The following is a 20,840-nucleotide window of genomic DNA, read 5'->3' as shown; positions in this document are numbered from 1 at the left end:
AAGAAAACAATATATATTTAGAGCTGGGGTACCCTAAGCATTTAGGGGTATGAAAAACAGATGTTGGTCAATTCTCAGACATACCCGATATGCACACAAAATTTCATACAAATCGGTTCAGCCGTTTCAAAAAGAATGTTTTTTTTATTTTTGAAATATTTTTAATGGTTACGGATAAGTAGCTGTATCATGTGATTATTTAGTGTCGCCATTGAACCGACACGCTGTATAAATACATTTTTTACGTCTCCATTGAAGATAGTCTTACAGAGATTCTTTCTATATATCTGTATCGACCACTTTCAAAAATATCACTAAGATATAAACTATCCAAAGCTCTATCCGGTAATAGATTACTTATCGGCTAGATCTCAACAATTTTACGACGACAAAGTGATATTTTCATATAAAATTCATTAAGCAAATACCTTACAATGGCTATTCTATAAAACGCAATAAAAACATGACAATAGACAGATATTCAGATGCCATAAACAACAAACACTCCCGTTGGTTTATGGCGGCATTATTTATACACTTTATATCCGCTGTTAATGTTAATATTCTTACATTCTCTTCCCAATTACGTAACGTTGTTGGCATTTTATATATATATCTGTGGACTGTGACACAAAAAGCGAATCTAGTTCTACAAATATTGGTTTATTTACAAAATACATCTTTAAAACCAATATTCGTGGGAATTTACTAAAATAGTTTTAGTAACTTCTTATATAACGGCATATTTTCAACATAATATCGTACTATTTAACGTTAACATTCATTTTGTACAATTTAATTAATTTGCTCAATTAGAAATCCACTATTCTTTTCATGAAAATAATAAAAATATTTTCGGCATTTAACTCTATAGTCAAATTTGCCCTCTTTCGCCTTGTTTAAGTGTTGTTGCAAGAAAGATATGCGAATTGTATACAATCTATATAAATTTTACAATCCGCCATAATTATTTATTAACTTTGAAATTAATATAACTGTGTTTCGGTCTGAAGGACGCCGTAGCTAGTGAAATTACTGGGTAAATGAGAATTAACATCTTATGTCTCAAGGTGATGAGCGCAGTTGTAGAGCTACTCAGAACTTTTGGGTCCTTCAAGAATCCTGATCGGCACTGCATTGTAATGGGCAGGGCGCATCAATTACCATCAGCTGAACGTCCTGCTCGTTTCATCCCTAATTTTCATAAAAAAATATATTTTAAGATCCTTACTGAGTATTGTAATGTCTTTATCGAAAGTTTGCTCAAGTTTACCGATGACTCCATTCAGCACGTTAGCACTCAACCATTTTCCCACTGTTCTTCTCTTAAAGTGCTGCGATGACTTAACGAACGGACATGGTAAAATATTCTAGAAGGTATCTTGACTCCGTTAAAACCATAGCAAGGACTATTATTTATTTAATGATTATGAACTGTAAAAATGCCTACTATCGTACATTATGCTCAGACTTTCATATATTTGTTGTCCATTCATAGCGACTCTTCGTCGAAGCATGTGGTTTTTGCGTGATGGACACCTTCAATTATGACCCCTATAGCCCAGTAGTTAGTGAACCTGCCTACTGAGCTAGACGTCCCGGGTTCGAATCCCCGTAGGTACAAACAATTTATATGATGAATATAAATGTTTGTTTCCGAGTCATGGATGTTTACAAGTATATTTATATGTTTAGGTAAGTATATTGTATTAAATTATTATTAATTATCTCAGTGAATTCACAAGGATTGCAATGTGGGCTATATGTTATGATAGTTATGCATAATAATTATTAGATAAGGTTCTTTAGTATTAATTTTATAATATAAGATTAAGTGTATATAATTAGATAAGGTACCGTATGTTATTTTTTAGTTTCTGCTCATTTTAAATGTTAATTTATTTTTATAAGATGAATGTTACACTAGCGCATTAGGAATAATCCTGTAAAGCTAGATGTAAGTGTTGAAAACAAATAAATAAATAAATAAATAAATATATCGTTGTCTTGTACCCATAGTACATACAGCCTATGCCTAGTTTGGGGCAAGATAATTTCTGTAAAAGTGTGTCAAAAGGTTTTAAGATGTTTGAAAGGATTAATATAATATATAGAAAAACTACAAATAAGTTAAAAAATAGTTCATTCGTTTCATAACTAAACTCTAACAGAAAATTGAAAGTCTGAAGACTGTCTTAGTACTGCTTCAAATCAAATCAATCAAATCAAAATCAGTTTATTCACGTAGGTCACGGAAATGACACTTATGAATGTCAAAAAAAATTAAATATTTTTCTTATTCAATCTACCGCTACTTCGTAAAGGGTTGAGCTAATGAGAAGAAGTAGCAAGAAACTCATTGCCACTTTTTTATATCAATATTTACATTTAAGTACATCGATTTACAAATCATTTCAAATTACAATATAATATGTAAAATGTAAAATGATGCAACAGACAGGCTTCTGTTTATATATTAGTTAATTTTTTATGAGATATCACGTCTGTATAAAGTGACAGAAATTATTCCAAGGCTTACCCGATTGGATTGGACTCCTTAGGTTATGTACTCTGTGAAATTACATTAGATGTGATTCTAAATTAGCTCCTCGTTTTACAAGCAATAAATTTAATAGGCATTCGCGAGGGGCGACTAGTCATGCTCAAAATTTTAACTAGGCGACAATTTTGTTTGTGCGTCAAGTGGGGCGACAGAATCAAGCTGGCTAATCTATTTTAGGCGTTTATTGATTCAAGTAACCCCAGACAACTGTAACATGTTGTTTAAGATAAACTTAAGTGTAGGTTAGGACATAATCGAGATGTATATATATGATCAGTGGTTGACCTAGATGATTTTTGTAGATTAGATATGCTTGTTGGATGCGATTAATAATTGTGACAGTAATCACGACCATCATTCACGTAGCATTCTTACACAAACAATGAATTCAAGCTCTAAAGGTTGATGCATCCAATATACGATAAATTATATTTATACAGTTTATTACTTCTAGTTTCTTGTATGTTCTTCTCACGAGCTCTACTACTTTTTCTGAATATATGGTATATTCAGAAATTTATAAAAAATATTCATAGAGACGATACAAAACCGCTTAGTTTAAGCTTAATTGAATAAAGTTTATTTGACTTTGATCATGAAATACTACTTTATATACGTATCAAAGAAATCATCATATCTATAAGAATGACGGTAGTTGTGGAAAATAACACATAATTATAATCACGCATTTCTGTCAGAGGATAGGCAGGTGATTATTGACCACCACATTTTCTTTTACATTATTAAATGTTACAGGAACCGATATTTATATAAATAATTCTTCTGTACGTGTGGTGGACAGTGAACTCCTCCTAAACGGCTGGACCGATTTGAATGAAATTTTATGTGTGTGTTCAAGTGGATTCGAGGATGGTTTAGATTTAATTAAACTACCTCCTGGATCGATTTTGATGATTTTTTTAGAGTGTTCCAGTGAATTTGAGATTGGTTTAGTTTCTCAGGTACGTTAGTGATCTCCTCCTAAGCTCTGGACCGATTTTCAAATTTGACACGTGTGTACAGGACAAGGTCTGTCGGGTCTGCTAGTTGAATATATAATTCAAGTATCAAAAATTAAGATTTATTGATCGAGTTGTATGGGTCATAATCACGGCAGACCTAACTAGTAACTGGATCATTAAAAATGTCTTAAATACTTACTTCATTTCCTTGCTTATTAAAAGCTCTAATTCTTGTTACCCTTGCTCCTTTTTGTACCTTCCTAGCCGTCGTGGAATGAACGCTTAAAAGCACACTCCCCACTAAATACTCTATGATCATAAAATTTAGTTTTTTTTTTTCGTTACATGTTTAGTCAATTCAACAGAGTCAGATTTATTTATGTAGGTCAAAAAATTTACACTTGAATGTCACAACTTTATATATTTTACCTTTTACCATCACTTCGAAAAAGACCGAAGTTTAATGAAAAAAAATGCTTACAAACTATTTGCTTCGTCATTTTACAATCTATGCGAAACAATGCATCTGAAATACTCAAACGTCATGACTTATACGAGGAAGTTAAAGAAAAATGTAAATTAATTTAAAAAAACGGCCAAGTGCGAGTCGAACTTGCCCATGTAGGGTTCCGTAGCAGACAATAACATAATATAAAAGTTATGTAGAAAGGAAAACGATATTAAATTATTTAAATGCAAAAGGCAAAAACCATTGCTCAAAATCATACAGTGCAAATGAGCTCTCATCATTTATACGTATTAAAAAAAATATCTTAATAAATCTCGTTCAAACCAATTTTGCGGTGGTAATATGCATGGTAATGTACACCATATATTTTTTAGGAGCTTTGTGTATCCCCCACATTTTACCACTTTGGAAGTGTCTCTCCACATCATTTTTTGAGACCTTGGACCCCAAACGTACGAGTTTGATGAAAAAAAAATTTGAGTTGGTTATAGGAGGCCCCAAAATTTATTGTTTTTTTTTCTATTTTTGTGTGAAAATGTTAATGTGGTTCACAGAATACATCTACTTACCAAGGCTCTGGCTGTGGCAGGATCATCCAACTATCAGAACTATTTAAATTATTAGTAAAGTATATTCCATCTAAACCCTTTACTTAGTCTGATCATAAATACTGTTACAATTAAAAATAAATAAAATATTACATTTGAATTTGGAATCTGTCGTTTTTATGTCATTGTTTATTGAGTTCACTCATTTTGACGCCAATACATTGTACAATATTTTCCAATTTTAAAATGGAGCAATTTTTAAAACTCTCCTTACGCTTGGTCATAGTAAAATGATTGTGTACCCAGCTATTAATAGGTACAATGAGACCTCCTGTCTTTGTGACAGAAAAAGACCGTATTTATGAAGCTTCCCAATGAGTGCAACGTGGGCACTATCCGACTTCAGTCATGGTTTGGTGGGGTATTAGCTATGAAGGAGTGACTGAGCCATACTTTTGTGAAAAAGGGTATCAAAACATCGGCACAAGTATCAAGGTACCATTCTTGAGAAGGTAGCTAAGCCCCTTAACAACACCATCTTTAATAACCAAGAATGGTCGTTCCAGCAAGATTCGGTGCCGGGTCATAAAGCTCGGTCTATGCAGTCTTGGTTGATCAGAGCTGAAGACTGGCCCGATCTTAATCCGCTGGATTAAAAGTTTTTTTCTTTGTTTCAGTATTTATGGCAAGACTAAGTATATATAATAATAATATTGACAATAATATTGACACACTTTTTTTTACACAAATTATCTTGCCCCAAGTTAGCATATATAGCCTGTGTTATGGGTTACAAGACAACGATATATTTAATACAATATACTTACTTAAACATACATAAATTCATATAAACATACACAAATACATTTAAACATCCATGAGTCGGAAACAAACATCCATATTCATCATATAAATGAATCATGAACCAGCCATCGCTTCCCTCCCACGACGATTAATATTTAGGAATAGTGTAGATATTGTGGCCAAACAATTATTCAATGTCATATGACAAGTTCGATGTGCAATGATAAAACCGAGCTCGAAATAGCGCAATATTATTCTATCTTCAAAACCATAATGAAAGTGCTCTGACAGCTGCGACACAGTTTTAACTAGTTTAGCTGTCTCTGTTGAATACTATGTAGAAAATATTGAGAAAATATAATATATATTTGTATTATTATAATTGATATTCAATGATCTAATAAATATTATTTTTAACTTTTTTAGTTATGGTCCAATAACGACCTAATGGCGTTCAGAATATTATGGAATTTTAATGTCTAATGTCCTATCCTATGTTTATGCATCAAGATTGTCTGAGTAAAACGAAACACAAGTTATAAACATTTTATTTTTAATCTATACATACATCAGCCATTATTCATAAAATCTACAATAATTTACAGTCTTTCAAATTAATACTTACAAAAATTTCATTTCAAACAAATTTAATAAATAAGCAAATCGTTTTGAAATGCGAAATTTGGTATCGTTATTGTACAAAAGTTACACAACTATTAACACTATGACGTTTATTTACATTTAACAACATGGAACGACACATTCCATTCACAAAATTAACAAAGCGAACATGCCTACCAATATCCATTATCAAAATGAGATCTATAACATTCCTACTTACAATATACACATTGCTCATACCAGGTAGGTTTGTACAGTGTGTTGGAGAATAACAGATTGTTGGTGATTGTGGCGACCTTGGATGTCATTAGACGGGTAATCAGAATCAATTGTTGAATATATATGTTCAGACAGTGGCCGGTCGCAGGGAGATCTCTCAGCGGAGTTTGCAGACTTGCCGCAAAGCGTTTGACACGTGCTGTTCAATACCGAAGCGTCCATTGTATACGTATTTGAGTTTCTCCCGTAATTGAGTCTTTTTAACTTGTGACCGCGACGCTTCGACGACGGCATCGCGTACCGTAACCTTTCCCAAAACCGTTTCTCCTTCCATGTTATCTCTAAACCAGTTTTGAAATACGACTTCAATTCCGGATCGCGCGGCACGGGCCCTACGGTGACAATTAATAATTTGTGTGGATTCTTACGAAGCGCTCGCTGTAAGGCTTGTCGGAATTCTATCTGAGACCACTCAGTTAAGATAAAATTCTTTGTTAGAACCACTATAATGCGCCGCGAGGCTTCGGTCGCTTCGACTACCAAGTCGGGGAATTGAGCGTATGTCGCTTCGAATTGTGGAACATCTCTATAATGCAGACATAGATGGTACGACGGATAGCCGTTCTCAAGCTCGCGCGCCAGCGTTTCTATAATGAACTCTTCGTCTTTGGGGCTATAACAAATATAAGCGTCATAAAGCTTATCAGCGTCGTTAAAGGCGCTCGCTAGGGGAGAGAGCTTAATGCCGCAATTTGAGTATAACCACATTCTGCAGGCATATCTAAATGTGAATACTAAAGCTAATATTAATAAAACAAGCATGAAGCCAGTGAGGATTGAGGCCAACAATGGTATATTGTTAGACACGAAAAACGCGCTTATAACCGAACCGTCACTTATTTCACTACAAGCTGTAATATTGAGATTCAATGGCTTCTTCAACAAACTCTCTTTTTCATTTGCGCACCACAAACTACGAATATCTACAACTTTCTCAACATTCTGTGATATATACGTAAGGAAGCCCTGTAAATATTTACAATTACATGACCAAAGGTTGTTACCGATAAACAGCGTTTGTAATTTTTTGTTATTGTCTAAATGCCACAGGCCATAATTTACGAGTTTGTTACCGTCCAAACGTAAAACTTCTAAAGAGCTTAGATGTGTGAATGTTAAATTAGAAATGAACTCAATACCGTTGTTCTGTAAGTACAATTCTCTTAAGTTGTTCAATTTGGAAAACTCAAGGCCTTGTAACTGTTTTAATTTGTTATTGTCTAAATGCAATATTCGGAGGTCAACCATTTCACGAAACGTATTATTCTTTATGTTTAATATATTACTCGAGTTGAGGTATAATACCACAGCTTTTCGTATCAATTCGAAAATTGTTTCATTTAATTCAATGTAAGAGTTTCCATCTAAATAAATATGAGTTGCAGCTATGGGAATGTCACGAGGCAGCGTATCAGTTTGTTTCGCGGAACAGTCAACCACATTAGTAGCCTTTGTTGAATCATGATAACAGGAACAACCAACGGGACACACGGCTTTACAATTACAGAACGTGAAGTCACAACAGTTACAATCTTCGGGACAATGTTGGTCATATTTGCAGAGAAAATCCTTTGCATGTAGTGTAGTGACGGGTTGGTTTTTAGCACCACGAACATACGACTCTTTACATGCAACATTATTCAAATCCATCACGTAGGGATACTGTCGGGAAGAAACGGAGTTTACGAGTAAAAGCCATTTCATCGTACAGTCACACCGAAAGGGATTACCGCTCATATAAAACTGTGGTAATGCTTTATCTTTATCAGAAGATCGCGAAATTCGCAAGCTATTTGCATCCAAAGTTTCAATTTTATTCGAATACATATCGACACGTGTTAAATTCGTTTTTTCAGTGAAGGTATCCGGCTCAATATTTGTTATTTCGTTATTGTTTACAAACAATAACTCAACACTATTCGGTATGGATAACGGCGCTAACGAGACTATCCTATTATGACTCACGTCCAATGTTCTCACGCGTAACTGGTTTTGTATTTTATAGTAATTGCCTAGAATTTCAATAAAATTCGCATGGATGTCGAGCCACTTCAAGTTAGGAGGAACAAATGCATAATCAAACCACACCAAATGGTTTTCGGATAGATTGAGCCATAACAATTTTGTCAATGACACAAATACTCCATTTATATCGGATATGAAATTGGTATCTAGACGTACGGCTTCCAATTGAGTATTTTTCTGAAAGGTTTCGGTACCGATGGCCTGAATTTTATTTTTAGCTATATTGAGCACTTGTAGACTAGGCATGTCCCAAAACATACCGGCTGTGAGATTTCCTATTTGATTGTCAATTAATCGTAGGCCAGTTAGCTGTGATAAATTTTTAAATGAACTGTTAGTTATCTCTGTCAATAAATTCTCACCTAAATCCAATGATTTTAAAAACGGCAACTGTAATATTGCTGCGGGTATTTCGGTTAATTTATTAGAGCTTAAGTCCAACTCTTTTAAATCGGAACAATTTTTGAATGCATTTTCGCTTACATAGGCCAATAAATTGTTATTGAGATTCATTTTATTGAGAATAAATAAACCATTAAACATGTGATCTTCGACTGTTCGTATTTTGTTTAATCCCAAATTTAAAGTATGAAGATTAAAAAGTGGGGAAAATGCATTGCCTTCTATAAATCCTATGGAATTGTTGCTTAAGTTAAGAATTTGCAAGAAGAACAAATCTTTGAACATATTTTTGGATATACGAGCAATAACATTATTGGACAGATCTAGCACAATTAATCTAATTAGACCACCAAATGTTTCAACTTCTATTTGGTCGCCCTTTAATTTATTCACTGAAATATCTAAAACGAGTAATTGTTCCAACCTGTTAAATATCCTTTTCGGCAATAATTCCAGTTCATTGTTCCTCAAATAAATTTCACGAATTTCCTTCGAATTTTGAAACAAACCCTCTGGCAGATAATTTATGGCGTTTTCAGATAGGTTGACAACTTTTAACGATAGCAGGTCGCTGAAAACTTCTGTAGGTAGCTCGCTTATTTTGTTATTTTGCAGGAATAGCTGAGTAAGCCGCCGCAAATGTAATATTTCAGAGTCAGCCGGCAAAGACATGATGTCATTGTGGCTTAGATCAATAGTCTGCAATGTAGAGCCACACTTGTGACCGAAGCCTAATTCATCAACAAACTTTATTTTATTGCGGGTTAGATTTAAGGTTATTACATTTTCGAGCGCGCAGAATAAATCTGATGGGATTTTCCTAATGTTGTTCTGGGCCAAATCCAACGTATGCAATTCTCTTAATCCGTTAAATGCGCCAAAAGACATTTCCAGTTCTCTATTGTATCCCCAATCATTGTTCATTGTACGCAGAGAGAGCGTCTTTAGGCCCCGAAGACCTTCAAAGACATTTCCAGGAAGACGAAGTATTTTGCAGTTGGCGATATTGATTTCTGCCAAACCTTGCATTTTTCCGAACTGGTGGTCTTTTAGGGTGCTCTCAAGAAGGTCGGAGGCACAACTGATAGCGAGTTTTACCGCGCCATCCGAGTGCATCGAACCGACTACATCCCGGTCCGACGACAGGGTCCTCACATTGCACTCCACACTCTCCTTGGTCACTCGAACACAATCCGATGCGTCGGGCGCTTCTGTAAGCGCCGCACCCATCACTAAACAAAACAATACCACGTTCATAATCATTTTAAACACTTTATCCATTTCATTTTCACTTGTCAACTCTTTTTGATGAATGAAAGTTTAGTTCGTTTGCGGCATACAATCATGTTAGCGCTGTATACAAATGATGTGCGATGAATGATCACAATTCAATATTAACGAGACCGTGTTAACTAGAGCATTGCGCGACTATTATTGCAGCACACCGGCTCAGCTGATACGTCGACCCCCCTCGGCGGCGGGTCGGCAACTGCCGCGTACCGCGTTGCTTATAGATATCTAAATGATGACTGAACAGGGAACAGTGAACACTGCACTCGCGTAAAATGAACGGCGAAACACCATGAATGCGCGGCTACGTAGAGAATGGGGAGTACTTGTAATATTATTGTTATTCTTTGCCATGAGTCCATCATATATCGGTTTTACCGTTTTGTTATGACAAAAAACATTATTCCACAAATGAATGTTCGTAATACGTAGTTAATTCTTTGGTGTTATTGTTTGAAACTGGTTCTTGCAAGTGTCCATTCACCGTTGTAGGTAATTTTATTTACTAACTAAATAGTAAGATTACTGATTTAATGATTTTTTCATTCTCATCATTGAATAATTAATAAATTAAATTTTGAATTGTCATAACTATATAGAGGAGGTTCTTTATTTTAACGGCGATGAAAAATGATACGTCTCTTTTCGCTCCTATCCTACCTTTATGGATTTAGGTACCTAAATTCAAAACTCCGTCAAAGTCAGTCGTTTACCTAACGGTTCGAAACACGTGCGAACTGCGAAAGCTTTTTTTCGTTGTCTTGTCAACAAGTGTTTTCTGGTCAACTTAAATTAATTTATCCCGGATAAATATTATATTGAATAAGTTATAAAACCTTATTGATTATATACCTACTTTTAATATCGAACAAAAAAATTAAAAAAGGGTAGAAAAATTTCTAAGAGAAGGTCGCAACTTATGCGAGAAAATATTATTAATTTAATTTTTAAATATTATGTATTCAGGTATATAGTTAAAAAAACTGATTTTTTTTTAATTTTTCAACGGAGATTCTGAAATCTTAAATATTTTCAGGTCTTGTCAACATAAAAAACAAATGGCGAACGAACGGTATCCCGTTTTTTCACTCACCTCGCTACATATACTCGGATCCATTTCGTTTAAAGTATATAATTTCGCCGAAGTTATTATAAGTGGAACGGTCCAGTAAATTCTCTGACCCGGCCTCACACTTGCAATGTTCATGTCATGTCAAGCAGCAAAAAAATTTTAATTAAACTGTAACTTATTGCAAAATTGCGATAAATTTTTTGGATGGATGTTTATTCATTCATCTTTCCGGTGCCTGATTGGTTCATTTTTAAATCTTCAAATACTTTAATTTTTAAATAATTTGCGTTTTTAAGTGTCCAAGTGAGCGCGGCTTTCGCAAGCGTCTGTTGTTTGGACTCATTATAATGGAATCCGTGAGGATTTAGGCAACTCTCTGTAAGGGGAGAGAGATTTTTTTATTAAAGTTATTATTTTATATGTTATGGGTTTAATAAGAATTTAAATGAGTTTCTGGTGTTTGCCAGAATATGACCTATGTATAGGTATAGGTGTTCACGGGCTACTTTCCTCAACTCGACGACTGCTGTGCGCCTATTTTGCGTCATAGGGTTGGGTGGCTAATCTTGCCATCCCAACTCCTCAAGGAAGTTACTCAAACCTCTAATGTCACCCATGACCTCGGGGAGAGTCCTCGGTGACCCCAGGTGTTTGGCCCGGTATGTGGCCACACTGCGGCACTCCAGGATGAGGTGTGTGGCCGTTTCTTCTGTCTCCATGCAAGCCCTGCACAGGGGACTGTCAGTGACACCTATATTAAACAGATGTTTGTTAAAGGGGCCGTGACCCGTTATTACATGAGTTATCTTACGTAATCTTGATCATGTGAGTTTCACCAGCTTACGAGATAGCCTCTGATCTATGCCTGATGACCTATGTATCTATAGTAACAATAATATAACAAGGTAAGGTATTGGTAATTCGACGTATTCACGTTATTAACAGGTGATAGGCGTGACAAATTGCGATATTAAAACCCCATGTGCATTATGCAGAATTAAGAGAACCATTTATGAGTTATCGAAAAAAGACATATATATCTATAATCTATATAGAAAAAATCTTAAAAATATTATGAAATAATATTATAATATATTGAAAAAAATAAATTTGGACAGATAATTGTTGTTTCAATGTTAATAAATAGGTTGTAACCGTAAGCTAAATAAATATTTTTTTATAAATCGGAAGAAAAATCGTCGGTTTACTGCACGAACTTATTTACCTTAAATAAACCACTTTTAGTTTTAGTATTGTTTTCCCTATATCATGTGAAATAAGATTATGTTTGTTTTTGAATATTTACAAGTAATAATTAAAAAAAAAATTAAAGGTAATGAATTCTTGCCATTTGGGCCATTGTTCGAGGTTTGAATTAAGTATTTCTTAAAATAGAAGTCTATTTAAAAATACCTACTCTTTGAATAGAAATAATGATTTTTTTTGCGGAAAAAGAGGGCAAACGGGCATGTGGTTTACCTGATGAAAAGAGATCACTGCCACCGATGGAAAACTGCATCACTGGAAGGCTTGCAGATGCGTTACTGGCCTTTCAGGAAAAGGTGAGGGAAGGGAAGCAGAGTGGACCTACGGGGCTCTGGGGAAGAAAAGGGAGTAGACCAAACGAGACACGATAACATAGCTGCCACTTGACGCCGATTGTCTTCGCATGGAGATTTATCTACAAATCATCCGTGCTCTCTTCAGAGACAAACAATGAAGCTACATTTCTACGCAACACCAGGTGATCGAGCCGTTCACAGAGCACTGGGTCCCCGCTAATTCAAGCAGCTCTGCGTTGCACGTGGTCAAATGGTTCGAGCTGATACTGGGGCGCGCCAGACCAGAGATGACAGTAATACTTATATATGGCCGGACCTACGCTTTGAAGAGTGCTAGAATGTGGGCTGGGTGGAAGTACTGCCATGCTCTATTTATGTACGCCCAGCTTCTTCGAAGCTGATTTGCCTTTGCCCTCCAGATGACCGCGGAATTGGCAATCGTTCGAGATTTCGAGCCAGTATTCCCATACTGGGCGAGGCATTAAGGGAGGTGTTGTCGAAAAGCGGTGATACGACAAATGGGATTTTTTTAGTAGTAAACAAACAAACTTGATTCTTCTGGGAGTCAAATTGGACAAGGTTCATTTTACCCCATTCCGCGACATTCTCAAAAGAGGATTCAATGGAAGACACAAGTTTCATCTGGCACTGTTCGACAATTTCCCGAGACAGACCTGCATGGCCCTTAAATACGGCATCACCAGTACTGTCGTTTGCATAGCAAAGTATGTCGGAGGTGTCCAACATATCACTGACATACAGAAGAAACAGTGTAGGAGATAGCACATAGCCTTGGGGCACGAGAGATGGGCCTTGTGCCATACATGATCAAAGGCCTCCGCTTTATCCAGGCGAACTAACAGACCTTCTCCCTTCCTTTTGATAGCCGCATCTACAGTTCTGTCTTTTTCTCTAATTTACTGTTTGATAAAGCTAATCTTACAACATAACTAGTGGCTAGGGTGGCTATGAAAAATGGTGTTAAAAATGCATAAAAAAATATTTTTGTATTTTTTTTTTTATATGAGAGGGGACAAACGGGCAAGAGGCTCACGGGATGGGGAGAGGTGAGGCAACCGCCCATGGACATCCGCAACAACAGGTGTGTCAAGAAATGCATTTCCGGCCTTTAAGGTGGGAGTATGCTTTTTTCTTGAAGGTCCCTAAGTCGTATCTGTTCGGGAAGACCGCTGCCGGTAGTTGATTCCACAAAGTGGCTGTGCGAGGCAAGAAATTTCGAACAAAACGCGCGGTTGTGGAATGCCAGACGTCTACGTGATGCGGATGGTACTTTGCACGTAATGTCCGATAGTGAAATTCGGCCGCTGGAATCAACCCGAACAGCTCCTCTGAGCACTCCCCGTGATAAATGCGGTAAATGCAGAGAGAACCCACATCTCTACGCAATGCTAAAGAATCAAGCCGATCGGAGATGACTTGATCGTCGATGATTCGAGCCGCTCTTCGTTGTATGCGGTCAAATGGAAGAAGCTGGTACTGGGGAGCACCCGCCCAGAGGTGAGAACAGTACTCCATGTGAGGCCAAATTTGCGCCTTATAAAGTTGCAGGCGGTGGCTTTTAGTGAAGTACTGTCTCGCCTTACTGAGTACACCAAGCTTTTTAGAGGCCAGTTTGGCCTTCTCTTCCAAGTGACCACGGAACTGAACGTCGCTCGATATATCGACGCCAAGTATGCCTATACAGGCTGTGGCAGTTAGAGGAGTGATCTCGAATCGAGGGGATACGACAAAGGGAGACTTTTTAGTGGTGAACGCACAAACTTGTGTCTTCTTGGGGTTGAATTGGACTAAATTTTGTCGGCCCTATTCCGAGACTTTGCAAAGCATAGTCTCGATTTCAGACACAAGTTTGATCCGGTTCTCGTCGACGCTATCCCGGGACATGTTGGCACGGCCGGTGTAGGAAGCATACCCTGTGGTGTCGTCTGCATAGCAATGAATATTGCTGATTTGCAGCATATCATTGATATGCAGAAGAAACAGCGCAGGGGATAGCACACAGCCTTGCGGGACACCAGCACTCCTGCTTTCGGCGAGAGGCCATTTTGCAGGAGATTAAGTCCTCCTCATACCAATACGTGAATTTTTGCATTTTATAAAGCTCGTCAAGTCGATGTTCGCGCAGTTGTTAACTATACTTAATGTTTTTTTTGCCATTAGTAAGTTCTTGCAGTAAACCGATGAAATGAGGATTAGTGCTATAAGCCATGAAAACTCAAAAGTGGATTACTTTTGCATTATGCATATGGGGTTTAAATTTCACACATAGTCACCCATATCATCTCCTAACGGGAATACGTCGAATTACCCTGTAGGTACCGTTGTAGGTATTGAGCTAACTGCCACTTTCAATTGTGAACAAAGTTCCTATATTCCTAGCTGAATTGGTGGAGATTTAGAAAAAAAACTCAATGTCAATACTTAATAAACTTTAAGGTTCCGGATAACATTCATCTACTTGGTTCGAAGCTGGAAGATAGACGTCAGAAGTCCATAATAAAACCAATATGTTTCCTAGCTGTACTTAGGCTTATTATGAGACACATAACTCATATTCGTAAACAGTGGCACTAAAAGCACTTGTTTTCAAATCCAAATAATTAAAAAGTTTAGAGACATTGCTTTGATCACCTCCATTGTGTGAATTATATTAGTCCCTCCTATTAGAAACTTTACAACCCTACTTTGGCGAAAGCTATTGTCAGTTAATGCTCAATTGTAGATCCTCTCCATTATTTTTGATGCCACGTTAGGTACCTACCCGGGTCTAATATGGCTACCTTAACGTTTCGTATTTACTTTTTTTTCTAATTTGTGTAGCTTTGTCTGTTGTAACATTTTTGTAATAATAAGCATTTTATAAAAATACTTTGTACCTAATAATAACCTCGTAATATTAGGTACATACCTAAAAAGGGATTGAAGTTGGGTTTTGAGATTATTTGCATTAATATATTTTATTGCCTAACATTTCGCTGAACAACTAACTGAACCTTAGTAAAACGTATTAATTACGTTTAGAGAAGTTGCTACTTTGCTTTTCCATACACTTTGATCTTAGCCAAAAAGCCGAGAAGCGATAACTCATATATCTTCACGGCAAATCCACTCGATTCGACGCACCCTGCGATGAATACCTAAAACATACATCGTTTGAAGAGGAAACAGACCAATCAGGAGTAAATGAACTAAGAATTTACACAGACGGCTCCAAAATGGCAACCGGAACTGGCACCTTCTCACAGGAACCAAACATACACACACCAATACTCTTTGGCACACACAGCTCCATCTTGCAGTGTAAGTGTGTAACCATCGAGGAAACTGCAAACGCTATACTAAGAAGGAAAGTTCACAGACACAAAATCCGAATAACACCCGATATTATGGCGGTGCGGACTGCGCTGGGCAATACCTACAACTCAGCGCTACTATACGAGTGTCATCTGTCCTTGGAGCGAGTTGCCTCTAACAACTGGATAACTCTGCAATGGATCAAGGGACACAATGGTTCGTTGGGGAATGACGCAGCGGACCTAAGTGGCTGGCCCTTTACCGCTCCTGCCATTGCCCTTCAGCCAAATGCGGTCATGGATACGCTCTCTCACCAACATCCTACACATCAACCCGATGGATAAATGTCTCAAGCTGTAGACAGTCGAAAGAAGCGATTACTGCACTATCGCCCAAACTGACACTTGAACACTTAAACAGACAATTATGGTGTTAACGGGTCAAACATCAGTCAACAAGCACCTTTTCACCATCGGCGTAACGGACAGTCCTAAGTGCAGAGGCTGTCTGGCCGAGGACGAAACGGTCACTCATGTAATCTTGGAATGTGCTTTGGTGGCCAACCAATAGACAAAAACCGTCGTGAATACGAGGTCGCTCCAAAAAGTATGCGAACACCCCGGGAGTGTTTGGAACTGGGAAGGGAAGCAGAAAGCAGGTTATTGAGCTGGACTGGTGGGAAAGACTGGTCAACACTGCACGCGAATTGGGCTGCAAAAAGTGGTCTTATGGCGGTAACAGGAGCCCATGTACCATACTGAATTTTAGCATATTTACATAATGAATCATAAACTGCTCTATTTTTGTTCTAAAGGTGTTTTTTCTTTGATTAGGCGGTGAAAGTGCTTAATACACAACGAATGCCAATTGTTTTTATTATAGTCTAATCAAATCTAATTGTATTTGTCGTATTCCATTTAGTAAATAACCACTTGCTGCCAGACATACCTTATCTTCTCCTAATCCAGATCAGGAAAAAAATCCAAAATTCAATAATAGCTGACCAATAGTCCTCAAATTACGATGTCGCTCCCAAAACTGCGAATATCCGAACAGGATCTGAACTTCTAGATAGTGCCGAGCTCTTTGGAGTTACCAGAGAACCTTGCACGCACAATGGACTAATCGAGAGGTTTAATTGCGGCAACAGGTGCCCCTTTACCACTTCATGCCACATCATAATAGCATGTGTATTCCGTTGTTGAAGGATTGTAGTTGTAAATGATAAAACAGTGAAACAACATTCAGTTTTTATGTATGTATTTATTTAACATACCTACTTATCAGAACGTATAGCAATATTTACAAGCTTAGGTATCAGAAAATTCGTAAAGTCAACAAGCATAGGATGGATTATCTTAATAAAAAGATAACTAATAGATCGCATTTGACATATAGACAAATTTACGCAAAGTACTTTGTAATTACTCTAATTTGAACACAAAATATGATTAACCTAGGTAGATTTTATACTAATAAATTCACAAATAACGGAGTTAATAGTGTCAAGTTGAATAATTGTTTCTACATGGACTTCACAGAAATGGAAATAATATGTATAAACATTCTGGATTACGAATGCTGCTGACTAAACAGACATTTGCATATAATCACCACGCGTTGAGCGAGGGATAGGACGCCATATTAGTGAGCTCCAGGAAGATATTTCAAAAATTACTGCAAACTGATTAGGCTGCATACCGGCGTCAGTTTGAAGCCGCGTACGTACGTAAAAACAAATTAGGTACGTTACGTGATATGCAGCAATGCTGTTGTCATGTGTATACCACTAACGAACATCTAAAACTGCACACTACACGCTCATAAATGTGGCGCGTATCACCGCAACTAATTGGTTCAAGGCTCCACCCTTGTTCCAACTGACGGAGATCATACCAGAGCGCTCAGCGAATGTCACAGATGTAAATTAACTTTCCCATCAATGCCCCCACACCGTCTTGGAGCATATATGGGCATAGGATGTCTTGCCCCCAGACCAATAGGTCTTGGGACAATGTTGGAGCATATCTGGGCATAGAATGTCTTACCCCTTAGACCAATTGGTCTTGGATCAGTCTTAGGGCATAGATGGGCATAGCATGTCTGAAATGGGTTGCACTCTCTACCAAACAGAAAAAAGTGCAGCTCGCTTGGAACGCGAGTTATAAATTCATCCTAAATGTTTTCGACCGTGTTATTTTATAGCCAATACTGATTCATTCCGATTAGGTAACGGGCTATAAGTCTAAACAATACAAGTGTACTTACCAAAAGGTAGACATGTATGTATGCCCGTTTCGTGTAGTGATGGTAATCAAATTAAGACCAGTCTAGACCGGTTTATTCAACAAAACCTCGTATATTATAAAGTTACGAATGTCATATATATATTAAATCAAATATTTCTCTATAAATAGGTACCTGTTAGTTTTTCTTTTTTGGGTTTCAATGCTTGTTGGCTGACAAAAACATCCAACGAGCCCTGAGAATCCAGGCTCATTCAATATTAGCTTAAATTTGTTTGAACAGAACATTTATATACCCTTTAAAAAAACTATGTTTGTGGCTATCAAGCGCGTCACATAAAATGTGGCCAGCTTTATACTAAATTCCTAATTTTGCCGCACCAATACTTTAACCAAGAGTTGTTTTGCCACGCACATAATAAACAAATTGATCACATTTTCGGCTACACTTAAATTTAGTGAAATATTCACATCTTAATGACAAAATCGCTCAGTTCATAATTATAATTTAGTGAACTTATTTTACATTTATTGCGTATTTTATTATTTTGACACTAAATAAATTAAATCCACATCGGATTACAAACCATTAAAACAAATATTTAACAATCATTCTAATCTATAAATATCTAATAAAGATAATTCAGTCTTAGATAATTCATATGTCTAGATAGTCTCTTGCTGTAAGACAACCGATAAAAACAGGCCAGGAATATTAGTTTAGTGTGTGTGACAGCGTCACATGTTTTACACTCGCGATTTGTATGACACTTTTGCGTTAGTGTGCGTGCATTGCTCAAAATAGAGGTTAGTTCTATTTTTTTTGACGTTTTCACAGCTGTCATATTCTATCTAGATGTATAAATGATCTAAGTTCATAGTTATGAAACTACATGAAGCTGCATACCATTCACTCTCATACTCAGTCTTACATAATTTAATTGGTATATTAGAAATTGGTGTTACAGAACATACATTAATGATAATGAAACACAATTTAATGTTTATACATGTCAATGGGTGTATAGCTCATGCAAATAAATAATGAAACTATTAATTTACTTAAACAATTTTGAAACGGCAGAAAAATTTATTTTATCATATGTAAATACAATTTGTATTAGAATAAAATCAATGACAAGAGAAATATTGCCACTCTTTGACAATTAAATCAACATTTTACCTTCGCTTTTTAGCTAATTGTCATACTACTAGTACACCGCAGTCGCTCGTCATACCGCTCCGCTGCGTCGTATATTTGAGCGAAGCGAGGTAAACTAAGTCTGTGTACAAAAACTGATGCTATTAGATCATGAACACTCGAAAATGATCAAAGGAGAGCAATGTTACATTTAAAACTTATTGTGATTTGATCAATGGGCTCAATTTTTTAATAAACATAAATAGCGCGTGCTAATTTAGAATAATGTATAATTTAAGTTTGTTTGTAATTATAATAATTGAATCAAGTCGAAATTAAAAATTCTTCAATTTTTTTTAAATCGGTCCAGAAATGGCCGAGAAACAATTTAACACAGAAATCAATTGGAGTCACCCGGTGGGAGCTCCGATCAGCTTCGCTTCGCTCAATTAAACATGTTATTAGAACATATTCAATATTGAATTCTCACAATTTTAGTGAGATTCTTTAAATATCGTTTTTATAGTCAAAATATCTCAACCTTTGCTTTGATTTCTTAAAAAAATATATGTCAATTTCATTCCTAGTTCATCAAAAGCTATCATAATAACTTGATACAAATTTCATAAAGAACAAGACTGTTATATTAGAATCTTGTCAATTGTGACTTTTTTGTTATGGCAATGTTAAGTATTTCGCTTAAAGATTTTTAGCGGTGGGAACTAGGTTTATGAATCACATCCTATAAATTCCTACATTTTTTATTTAAAAGATTCATGTAACTCTACCAATAAATTCAATTAAATAAGTCATAACTTTACCAACATTGAACTGTTGTCTTAGTGTCTAAGATGATGAATGCATAGTGTTATACAACACTTATAATCGAATTATATAATGATCACACTATATTAGTTCATATCATCATCATGACATCAAATAAAAAACTGTTGGTTATGGTGGCTTTACATTCTTACTCAACTTATTCAACCAACATTCATTCATGTTAATCAAATAGAAGTGAAGAAGGCCACAATATGCTCAAATTATCAGATATACCGTCATTAGGACAATTTGATTTCATTTATATGTTTTGTCTAAAAAAAAATTATTTACTAAAGAATAGTATTTATTTGAAAAACTTTTACTCATTCATAAGCCGAATGAAAATAAAATTTAAAAGAGGTTCAGCAATATGTAAACTTATTTTTGTAGGTTTTTCACATAGTTCTGCATTTATTTAATATTGCTTTTTACTTTAGTCTTCTGCGGAATTCTTAGCAATTTCCACATAAAACAAATAGTAATAGTTGCAACAAAACATAGAATTATAATAACTTAAAATCACATATTTGACTAATGAGTACTTAGTTAAAGTTAATTTTAAAAGTAGATTCTATTTAGTTTTCCTAATGGAAAAGGCTATAAGTAACACAATAATAATTTAATTCATCAGCTTTCTTTAATAAATATTAAAATCGTTATGTTCTTTAATTGTATTTCTATAAGCCTCTAACATTCATTGCTTCTTCAGTTTGTAA

General features: G+C 36.0%; 1 protein-coding gene across 1 annotated transcript; it reads right to left on the bottom strand.

Moving 5' to 3' along the window:
• Positions 1-5,878: 5,878 nt before the first annotated feature.
• On the bottom strand, positions 5,879-10,200 carry LOC126972048 (toll-like receptor 7). Its single transcript, XM_050818620.1, has one exon. The coding sequence runs from the start codon at positions 9,952-9,954 to the stop codon at positions 6,202-6,204; it is 3,753 nt and encodes a 1,250-aa protein (XP_050674577.1). The 5' UTR covers positions 9,955-10,200; the 3' UTR covers positions 5,879-6,201.
• Positions 10,201-20,840: the final 10,640 nt, after the last annotated feature.

The sequence above is a fragment of the Leptidea sinapis genome, chromosome 25, assembly GCF_905404315.1.
Source record: "Leptidea sinapis chromosome 25, ilLepSina1.1, whole genome shotgun sequence".
Lineage (NCBI taxonomy): Eukaryota > Metazoa > Arthropoda > Insecta > Lepidoptera > Pieridae > Leptidea > Leptidea sinapis.
The sequence above is the reverse complement of the archived record's forward strand: the minus strand, read 5'-3'. Positions and strand labels throughout refer to the sequence as shown.

Bases quoted from the DNA above. Each gene is read 5' to 3' on its own strand.
- LOC126972048 (XM_050818620.1), bottom strand. From the start codon at position 9,954: ATGGATAAAGTGTTTAAAATGATTATGAACGTGGTATTGTTTTGTTTA.